General features: G+C 34.8%; 1 protein-coding gene across 1 annotated transcript in view; it reads left to right on the forward strand.

The window, feature by feature from the left end:
* The first annotated feature begins 859 nt into the window (after nucleotides 1-859).
* Nucleotides 860-12,061, forward strand: part of LOC111996746 (ABC transporter I family member 6, chloroplastic) — a 38,219-nt gene continuing 27,017 nt past the window's right edge. The window contains exons 1-3 of the mRNA XM_065764886.1: nucleotides 860-1,195; nucleotides 1,257-1,307; nucleotides 1,544-1,765. Coding sequence (XP_065620958.1) covers nucleotides 860-1,195; nucleotides 1,257-1,307; nucleotides 1,544-1,765 — 609 coding nt within the window. The remainder of the gene's footprint in view (nucleotides 1,196-1,256; nucleotides 1,308-1,543; nucleotides 1,766-12,061) is intronic.

A 12,061-nucleotide genomic window follows, 5' to 3' on the forward strand; every position in this document is an offset into this window, starting at 1 on the left:
CGCAACAAGTCCAATGTATTGGACGAACCAAACTCAAGCTTTGCCCTTAAACCTTTGGTGGCCATTGGAGCTTTGGAATTGACATATAGTATTTGTTCCCTATGATATTGTATCCGAAAGGGGATCGTTATTTATTTATTATAAAAGAAAATGAGATTGTTAATTTGATAGTGATAAAGGCCTTACAATAGGCCTTCTAAGCATAAGATTTACTTGATTTTGTGAGGTTGAAAGTTTTTTCTTTAGATATGTGATGTTTTTCCACGTATAGTAGAGGCCAATTATGTGGTACATTTGTTACTAAACATTTTTTTTTCCATAACATGTTAGAAGTTAGAAAAACAATATATATTTTTTTAAAAAGAAGTTAGGAAAAAAATTTAAACATAACTTAGGTCATAAAATTTTGATAGTAGATTATAGTTAACTTATCTGTTAAAGTCAATTTCAAACCTAATCTACCAAAAAAAAAAAAAATCAATTAGTATTTTTTTTTCAAGAAGAAATCAATTAGTATCTTGATCTGATGATAAACAATAATCATTATAGATTATCTTACTTAATGTATGTTGTATTATGAATTAATGAAATTATTATATCCTTTTTCATTAAAATTTAAAAAGTGAAATTAAGAAAAAAAATCATTTAAAAAAAAACCCAAAAGATGTTTGTTAGAGTGAGACACTTATACGTGTGAGTGAAAAAATGTGTTGAAATGCATGTAATATTGTTTAAAAATTAAAAACATGTGTTTAAGATGCTCTACCAAACAGCTTAAGTAATTAAAAGTCAAATAAGCTCAACTAGACATAATGTATACTACTTACACAATAGCATCGTCTTCTCTTGTTCTTCATCAATGGCTCTACCCCTCCTTTGCTCCCTTCATACTCCTCCTCCATCACTACCTTCCTCTTTTCCTTCTTCTTCTTCTTTGCACTTGCTTCTCAAATTCTCACCTCCAAATTCCTTCAAATTTACACTCCCTGCCCTCCGTCCCTACTCTAACCACCATCGCCTGTCACTTTCTTCCTTGACTGCCTCCGCCTCCCTCTCTGTCGTCGATTCTCCCAAGTCATCCCATATCCAAAACGAGAAGAACCTCCTCCTTGAAGTCAAAGGCCTCATCACCGTCATTTTTGAATCCAAACAACAAATTCTCAAAGGCGTTAACCTCATAATCTATAAAGGAGAGGTTTGTACCCAATCCTTTTTTTTTTTTTTTTTAATTTTCATTTATTTATTTATATGAATAGGTTCATGCAATTATGGGAAAGAACGGTTCTGGGAAGAGCACATTGGCCAAGGTTAGTTTAGTTTATAAACTGATGTGTCACTGTTCACGAGAATTTAATTTAGATTTAAAAGTGGTATCAATCGCGTTCATTGTCACGTCAGTATGTATCACAAACATGTAATTTAGATATTTATTATGCGTTGGAAGTTGGGTCGATTACATTCATTGTCACGTCAATTTTGTAGCAGTGTTTTGCATTTTAGAACAAAGAAAATGTGTGAGTGAGATGTTGTACAATGTATGTAGGTTCTTGTTGGGCATCCGGATTACGAAGTGACAAGAGGGAGTGTAGTGTTCAAAGGGGAGAACTTGGTGGAGATGGAACCGGAGGAAAGGTCGCTTGCAGGACTCTTTATGAGCTTCCAATCCCCATTTGCCATTCTTGGTGTCAACAATATTGACTTTCTCAATATGGCTTATAATGCTCAGAGAAGAAAACTTGGTCTGCCTAAGCTTGGACCTATTGAGGTTTAGTTATCAACTACTATCTTCGTCTTTATCTTTGTCTTTGTCTTCGTTTTATTGTTATACCAAAATTCAAATATTCCGTTTGCATTACATGTTGTTTCACTTACAAATATGTTTCTATCATTATGGGTTCTAGTTAGATCAACTGATAAAGTCCCTCATCGTCAAATAAGTGAACTGAGTTCGAATTCTGCCTACACCAAAAATAAATTAATTATCACCTATAAAGCAGAAACCATAGGTTTTAATTCTATTGTATCTATAAAAATAAAAAATAATAATAAGAATAAGAATAAGTGTTTCTATCATTCTGTGACTTGGGTTATTAGTTGTTACTCAAAATAACCCAAGTCACAGAATTGTTCAAACGTCCAGACGCGACTAGGAGAGATGATGACACTCATATCCTCACCATGGCCCTTCGCCCAATGGGGGATTGACATTATGGGCTCATTCCCTTTAAGGAAGAAGCAACTCCAATTTCTAATCGTCACAATTGATTACTTCACGAAATGGGTAGAAGTAAAACCAGTAGCAATGATAACAGAGGCTAAAATCACCAGTTTTGTGTGGAAGAACATCATCTGCAAGTCTGGAGTCCCACGAGTCATAATATCGAACAATGGGAAGTAGTTCGACAATCCCAAGTTTTGAAAATTTTGCCAAGACTTAGGAATCAAGAACAACTACTCTTCTCCAAGACACCTTCAACCTAATGGTCAGATAGAAGTGACGAACAGAAGCCTGCTCAAAATTATCAAAACTTGGCTTGAGGGGGCAAATGGGGCATGGTATGAAGAACTACCATATTTGCTTTGGGCATATAGGACAACCATAAGAGTTCCAACAGAAGAAACGCCATTCAGACTGACATTTGGCACTAAAGCCATCATACCAGTGGAAGCGGGACCAACGAGCCTACTAGTGAAAACTTATAAAGATCAGAAGAACTAGCAGGAGCTTAACAACAACTTAGATCTAATTGATGAAGTTAGAGAGGAAGCCGTGAAGCGAATGGCCAGATACTATAGCAGGAAAGTCAAGGTAAGAAGGTTTAACATAGAAGACCTTCAGGAAGATATCATAGGCAACAAAGGACCCATCCCAAGGAAAACTAGGACCAGCCTAGGAAGGCCCCAATGAAGTAATTCGTCACTCCAGAGAAGGCTCCTACAACTTAATTTAGACGACCAGGAATTGCCTTGACCATGGAACATAGAACATTTGAAGAAGTACTACCAGTAAGGAATCATTTACATTTCAAGTTGTCCAATCTTCATCTCAGTATGTAAGTCAGTTATTACTTTCGTCATTCATAGATCAATAATACATAAGAGCATTATCCATGCGTATTTATCAATAATTATCCATGAGTTATTTATCAACAAAAACATGTGCAACACTCAGGAGTTATTCTTGGGAGATGTCTCAAGAATCTTCGTCGTTAAAATTCCAAATCAAAAGTTGTTCATACACAGCCTACATCGTCATAACCATCAAGGTTGTTAATACACAACAATCAAAGTCGACTAAATCAAGAGTTGTTCAAACACAACTAATGTCATCGTCATTCAGACATGACCAAAAAAAAAAAATGGTTAACCTAAAGATGCTCCAATAGTGTAACTCCATGTCATGCGTACAACGCAACTTTGTCATTACTAATAACGTCATGGCATATAAAAAAAAGAAAAAAGAAAAAAAAAAGAAGAAGAAGGAAGTTGTTCAAACACAACTAAAAGAGGAGTCGTTCAAACACAACTTCTAATATTGTCATTCAAACATGACTCAATAAAAGTTGTTCAAACATAACTAAAAGAGGAGTTGTTCAAACACAACTTCTATCATCGTCATTCAAACATGACTCAATGAAAGTTGTTCAAACACAACTAAAAGAGAAGTTTTTCAAACACAAACTTCTATCATCCTAATTCAAACATAACTAAATGAAAGTTGTTCAAACACAACTAAATGAGAAGTTGTTCAAACACAACTTCTATCATCATCATTCAAACATGACTTAATGAAAGTTGTTCAAAAACAACTAAATAGACGTTATTCAAACACAACTTCTATCATCATTATTCAAACCTGACTTAATGAAAGTTGTTCAAACACAACTTCTATCATCGTCATTCAAACATGACTTAATGAAAGTTGTTCAAAAACAACTAAATAGAGGTTGTTCAAACACAACTTCTATCATCGTTATTCAAACCTGACTTAATGAAAGTTGTTCAAACACAACTTTTATCATCGTCATTCAAACATGACTTAATGAAAGTTGTTTAAACACAACTAAACAAGAATTTATTCAAGCATAACTTCTAACATCATCGTTCAAACATGACTTAGTAAAAGTTGTTCAAATACAACTACATAAGAAGTTGTTCAACCACAACTCTCATCACCTTCATAACTTGATGAGATTTGCTCAACTGTTATGACGAAGAACTATGATTAAACAAATACAACCAACATATAAAGTCGCTTAACATTGCAGTAAATCAGTTGTCAGAAGAGAATTACATGCCCAAAACACACGGGCCGAAGTAAACTGTTCAAAAAATATATGCTTAAAACAACAAGCCCTATAATAAGACATCGTTTTTGTCTTACAAAAAAGAGAGGAAATAAAAGATGATATGAAGTAAATTAATGTCTAGCTAGATCAGAGGGGGACGGATCTACAGGAGCAGTAGTTGTAGTTTCTTCTACTACATTCTTCTATGTGACCTCGGAAGGACAATATGCTACAAACACCTTCTCCATTTCAGCCATTACCAAACTAGAGAGATCCAGTTCTGGGTGGTGCTTAGCCATCCATGTTCTGAAGAGTTCAAAGCCCTCCACATAGTACTCACAAAGGTCGTCTGAATACAAGTCAGATTCTTTGAACTCCTGTACAGTATCAGGACCAACTTTTTCCAATTTAAGCTGAAGATTGCCTATTTACATGTCCTTCAGCTTAGAAAAGTCCTTCTCCACTTGAGACTTTTCTCCAAAGCTGCCACACGTTCTTTGTCATTCTCAGCTTCAATAGTAAGGATGGCAACCTTGTTCTTGAGAGTCTCATTCTCGGCAAATAGGGATTTGATCATAGGCTCAGTTGTGGCCACCTTCTTCTCCAAATCCAGAAGCTTCCCAGAAACGAACAAGGACTCCTCCAAAAGCCTACATATGAAAAAATCTCTCTTAGCAAAAGCAAAACAAAAAAGAAAAAGCAACCTTCATCGTCAGAACACACTTGCGCCAATTTTTAAATGTGAGACGACATCACATCACTAGATAATTTCACCATTAGAGGATTCAGGTCGTCCACTGAAAGTGCCTCATACACCTTCAACGCAGCGGCGTCAGTGTCGTCCCAAAAAGTTGGGGGAAAAGGCTTGCTAACGAATTTTCTTCTAGCACCCCCCTCTGAAGAGACAATCACCTCCAGAGACGATGTGGGAAAGGGACACTTGGTAGGAGAGTGAGTAGAGTGAGGATTCACCACGGGCACTCCAAAAGAAGCATCGCCCACTTTCTAACGCTTCCTAGACAAAAGGCCACCAACAATGTCACTCTTAGCCTTCTTCTCTTGGGCCTCGGCCAATTTCTGTTTGCTAAACCTGGTCATCATTCCTGGAGAAGAGAAGAAAAGATATAGATATTGTACAGTCCCATGGTGCCCAGGCCCATTTGGGCCCTAAGCTCTGACACAATAGTATGGCCCATGTCCCTAATCTTTTTCTACCCAAGATCCTAGTCTAAGCCCACACGGACTGTAGGCCCAGGTTTCATCACTTGATCCTTGCTTGGGGGACCATTGCCGAACAATAAAGGAAGAATAACGTCTGAACGTACCATCATTAGCATACCCGGCAGTGCCCAGAAGCACCACTGTCGAGCATGCCTGCTGGAGTAGGAATCAAGTTCCAAGGCCACTCTCACCTCATCCCACTCCCACCTAACCATCCACTTTTTGCTGATGATATTAGACCTCCCATTACACTAACCAGGGAGGTAATCATAATCTCTTCACTAATTTAGAGCTATAAATATGAGTGGTTGGAGAAAGAAAGGGGGGTTGAAAAGTTCTCAAAGAAATAGAAAGTAGAGAGAAACGAGTGATTCAGAAAGCAAGGGAGAGAGAGAGCTACATTAAGTCTCTGGGCCGTGAATAACTCAAAATAGGAAATCCAAGACCCACTTTACAAGTAAGTTATGAGCCCAGGTGAGGTCAGGCCCAACAGCCTCATTTAAGCGTGCACAATTGGCGCCGTCTGTGGGAATCTCCTACAAGGCAGTGGTTCAACAAAGACTCACGCACGAGAAAATGTCCAGGAAACGTTCTGGGAGCGAGGCTGAAAGTGGTTCAGCGGGATCTTCTCAGGGATCCTCCTGGCGAGAATAGAGGCAAAAAAGGTGTAAAGATAGGAATCATGAACGAGAAGAAGAACGGTCCGACCTTGGGAAAGGGTCATACCAAACACAACGAACGGTATCCAATGCCTCAAGGCACAGGCAATTTGATGAAGGGATGAGGAGCTTGAACGGTTGCATAGGTTGGTGAGAGATCTGGAGTTGGAAGCAGAGAACAGGCACATTAGAAAGGACCGAGACAACCGAGAAAGAAGATTTAATACCGGGAAAGATCATCATAAGGCAGGGTCTAATCAATCTCAATCCTACCACCACCGAGAACATTCACATTCATGGGAGTCCCGTCGACGCCAAGAGCGTTCACATTCGCAGGAATCTCGTCGATGCTGAAACCGTTCACGTTCATGGGAATATACAGATCGAGGTTCGGATTCCCCAGAAGAACAACAGCCCCATAATGCATCCATGGATGCAATGAGCCGTGCGTTATGCAAAACTGCTCGGTCACCATTTTTGACTAATATTGAGCGGGCCTCGATGCCAAACAGATTTATATTGGAAAATCTAGTTTGGTATCTCATACAAAACACACAGCGAAAGCAACAACCACGGATCTACTTTAATCATAAAAGATGACATGTAACCATGAATTCTAGAATAAAGAATAGAAAGCGTAACTTGATGCAGTGAATTTCAAAAACATGACTTGAGAATACCTTCAATCTTCATCTCAGTTCCACGTGGTGCCCAAGATGTATGGTCTTTCAATCAGTCTTTTGTACATAGACTCTTAAAGAAAAAACCTTCTTTTTCTCCTTGTGGAGAAAAATTGATTTCTTTTCTTTTGATCATACGTATGTTAAAGGATTCTCTTTTTAGTTTCTTTATTTAATAACTCTTATTAAGTAATGATTGATTATCTAATTGGGTTAGCCTTTTGGGCCTACCCAATTAGGCTTTTGTTTGTGACTTGAGATGGGACCAAAGGAAACAAATAAGACTCTAGTTCCAATGGGCCTTGGGCTTTTTTGTCAACTCTTGACAAGTCCAAAGTTACCATTAATTATATTTAATACTACTATAAGAATATAATTACACTCTAGGCCTTATTAATAAATTATATCCCAAGACTTTATTATACATTCAACCCCTTCATTAAAATATTCGTAGTAATACAAAGTCATGAATATAGACTGCCACTTTGAAGATTACTATATTTTAATCCTTGAGTACCCGATTTAATACTTTATGTTATTCATCATATATTTATGAAATCTAATTTCAATAAATATATACTTTAGTAACTCCTTACTAAAGTGGTTAGGCCCAACACTCTGAATAACTAAACCCATTAAACTTATCTCAAAGGAATATTTTATATCTCTGTTAAGAGATTATGAATTCCATCTTGAAAATATATGTTCCATTAACATTAAATGCGGTTGCCCAACATACTGAGGTTTTGACCGTGACTTATAGATCTCACTCCTGATATATCAAAGCAACCTACATCTCATGATCAGGTCCATTATTCTCTCAGGATTTAGAGTTGATGTAAATAGAAGTCGTGAGATTTATTATTCATTTGACACTCATTAGGAGAATAATAAATCTCATAGCGGTCTAGTTCAATATGTTTTAACTCTTAAAACATATCAACATATCAACTAGAAGTCTCCACTTCCATGATTAAGACAAATCATCTTAGTTGATATGTTATAGTCTTCGCAGATGAAATGCCCAATTTCATCACCGACTACGAATTAAAATTATGAGTTTACAAAGAACTTATGATTTATATCTTTCTGTGACTTTTCACATAAATCACATACTATGCATCTCATTGACTAAAATAATATCCCATTAATTCATTTATAGATAGTCTCTAATAGCTAAACAATTTAATTATATATGACATGCAAACCAATTGGATTTTAGGGCATAAACCCCAACAATCTCCCACTTGCCCTCAAAGACAATTTACCATGTATCCGACACTTATCTTCCTTTAGAGTAACTCATAATTACTCTAAGGCAAGGTTTGGACACAAGTTTCCAGATTTATTGCATAAATTACATTTTCTACTACTACTCTTTAAGTACTCATATCTCTCTAATGAGATAGTACATACACTTAATATGTATCTTCACCACCTAGGATGAACACATATCTTGAAGTCCAACTTCATAAATCACAATCAAACTACAAGTCAATATTTGTACATCTAGTAACTATCAAATCCTCACTTTGGTGGACAAGCATATAATCCCTCATTCTCCTAAGATATTTGAGTATATGCTTTACTCCCACTAAATTAAGTAATCTTTGATTCAATTAATATTTGCTTACCATGCCCTCCGTAAAATAGATATTTAGCATAGTATATAGCTTAGCATAAATACTTCCTATAAATTTGATATAAGGAACCGTCTTAGTATACTCTTCCTTTTATATGTCTTAGGACTATAGTCCTATATAACAAACTTAAAAGGAAAGAATCCTTTCTTAAAGTATTACATGCTATACTTGGCTAGAATCTAATCTATTTAAGCAGTTTAAGATAGACCCAACATCCTAATTTCTGAATTTTAACAAAGTTATAATTCTTAGGATGTGACTAGTCTTTCCTAAGCACTTTATATCATACTGGACTAAACAACAAAAACTTTATTGATGACAATAACTCTGCATCATCCTAAATCATTAAAATGTCATCAACATACATTAAGAAATTTATTATTCTATATAACTTTTACACACATAAGGCCTTTTAATACTTGATCAAAATCAAACAATTTGATTTTGATTGACCAAAGATGATATTTTATGATTTAAATGCTTGCTTTAGTCCATCAATGGACTTTAAGCAACTTGGATACTAAACATTATTGATTCTGTGCTATGATCAAGTCTAGTTACATCATATAGATGTCTTCCTCAAGATTGCTACCAAAAGAAGCTTTCTTGATATTCATTACCATATTTCATCCAAAATGAAATATAATGAATAAGAGATGAATAAGAGAGTCTAGATATAGTCAAACTTAACTATTGGTGAAAAAATCTTTTCATAGTCGAATAATTTCTTTCTGAATAAATCTTTTCGCCATTAGTCTTGACTTTGAAGGTTTGCACCTTCAAATCTATCAATCTCATTTACTTATAGAGCTGTTTGAAAACAATAGGCTTAATGCAATTAAGCACCTCTACAAGTTCTAGACTTTAAATAGAATCTAATTCTATTCACATAGCCTTGATCCAGTAATCCATATTCATATCATTAATTGCCTTTACACAGGACCGAGGATCAAATTCATATCCTTGTGGAATAACTACAAAAGTTTATTCCAAAAGTATGAATTTGTTTGGTAATCCTCCCATTATGATATTGTACTAGTGTAATAGTTATCTACAGAATAATGTCTTGTGGTGTATCTAATACAACCAACTCATTTCCAAATGTATTTTATAGTTTTCTTACAACAAATTCTGGCATTTTTCTTCTAGAACAATCTACCTTTAAAAGAGCCCTACTCCTCCTTTATGTATGCACTAACTTAAAGAAGTCATTGGAACTTTATTCCTTTACAAAATGGAACCCTAGATTTTATTATCATCTAAATAGAATTCATAGATTGAGAATATAATAAAATAATGGTTCTAAAAGCCCATCTTTCATCAATCTTGAATATCATTTAGATTAATAAGATCTATAGACATAAGTCCCAAAACATACAATTACAAAGGATGGAAACTTTCTCTTTATAAAGTAAAACATGTAAATTTCCATCTAGAAGACAATCATGGACAATGCTTAGCTTTACCAAAATCAGAAACACTTTCCTTTTGGTCATGCTTATATGTCTAATTTTCTTTTGGCAACTACTAAGGCAACTTACTTGTCCAACTGTTTGGTATTATAATTCATTTTCTTACCACCCTTACCTTTCGGATTAGGTTAAGAATTTGAATTAAATCACATTGATCCTAGCTTTAGCTTTTTTAGGATGTCTTTCGTTGCGCAGAACTCACTCATCAATTCTGATAATATAAAAAGAATTTATTTTCAAAACAAGTTAAATTGATCAAATGATTCTAACAAGGACTTATGGATCATATCCATATGAGATTAACATTTAATCTCTACATCCAAGAAATCCAATTCATTTTAAAATTAAAAGGTATAGAATTGGAACTCCTTAAACTTAGCACTCAATATGATTCATACCAAACATCTTATTTAGACATAATATAAAGTCTAAGTCTAGTATTAACTCTTGCATCTCATGTTGTAGCACAATTGAGATAGAAGCCAATGTAACATTTTAACATTTTAATGGAGATGATTACATCATAAGCTATCTTCCATTAAATGCATCATGTATAAAAAATTATGACAATGCTGAATCGAAACATAAATATGTACTTCAGCTCCTTTAAGTACCATGTCCAAAATTATTTCTTAGTTAATGTGATTCAATTAAAATAGTAGCTAGTGGAAAAAATTTATGACAATTTTATTTTGAGACTATGAACATAATCACCAGGACATTATCATTTTGTATCCATAACCATATAGTATGGAACCCGAAAAACACACTATACTAGGTGCAACAACAACCTAATCCCGCAATTAATATTCCTCGGAAGCGAGGTCATGCTAGTCACTATGATCAAGCGAGAATTATTCTCATTATTAATGCTATCATTGTAACTCTTACCAAACAAAAATAATTTGCTGCTTTTCCTTTAGCCTCTAAGTAATAATGACATAACTCTAAACGGAGGTTAACATTACACTTAGGCTAGTGTACACCATTGCCTAGAATCAATGTGAGTCACCAACTCCATGAAAGCGTGGTCGTTCTCAATGTAAAAACACACTTCATCTATCATTAAGAATTTTAATCTGTAGTACCAAGAATTAAACACCCTCCGAAGGGAGCAAGGCATATATGCCAAGGCGTGGTGCTTACTCACACTACTATAAACTAGCAATGGAGGCCGTGAGAATCAACCCTTGAATCTCTCTCCCACTAGAAATTTTAAAACAAGTGGATTGACATGAAATCTTTGTGATCTAATCACAATTTTAACCCTACACATCAAATGTGTTTAATTGTTTAAATTCAATGTGATGTTACTAAGTCACGTCACAATAGCGTAACGAACATTTGTGCAATCACAAAGAAGTTTAACCTTGTAATCTGTGAAGTAAATACCCTCTGCATGGAATGCAAGACTTGAAGTGAAGACAAGGTATCTATTCACATTACAATAAACTTAACAAAAGGATTATTTCAGCACTCCCACTCATTATTTGGGTTTTTCTTTTAAATAATTGTGATCCTATCACAATTTATAACCTTGCACTTGATAAAGACTCTAATCTTATTAGAATCACTAACTAAAATGGAAGTCCTAAACTATTTAGGATTCCTTAAACACTAATGAATCAAAAATTGGTTATATAGAACTCTATCCTTAATTTACTAGATAAAGTATTCTAATCTCATTAGAAAATATATAACTTTTAATTAGAATTTTAATTTCATCAAAAACCTCTAATTAAAATAGATTAAGGACTTTTAATCATAAAACAATTTAAAATTAAGAGTTCTATTTAACTAATATCTTTTTTCTCATTAGCTTTTTTAGTTAGAACCATGTGTAATCACATCACACATTGCCTTACACTTTATACATTAGAAAACATTTAGAAAAAATTCAAAATTCCCTTCAAATGCATTTTCACTAGAATCTCGCGAGTAAGCTCTTCCCGCGAAAATGGGTTAAGGCAAAATAGTGAAAACACAAAATTCAGACAGAAACTTTCATTACTGTCTCGCGATTATTTTGCAAGTAAAGCTTAACCACGAAAATTTTTGTGCTTCAGTGGCATTTTTCACAAGTAGCCTCGCGAGAAG

The sequence above is a fragment of the Quercus suber genome, unplaced genomic scaffold (genome assembly GCF_002906115.3).
Source record: "Quercus suber isolate HL8 unplaced genomic scaffold, Cork oak 2.0 scaffold_590, whole genome shotgun sequence".
NCBI classification, from domain to species: Eukaryota; Viridiplantae; Streptophyta; class Magnoliopsida; order Fagales; family Fagaceae; genus Quercus; species Quercus suber.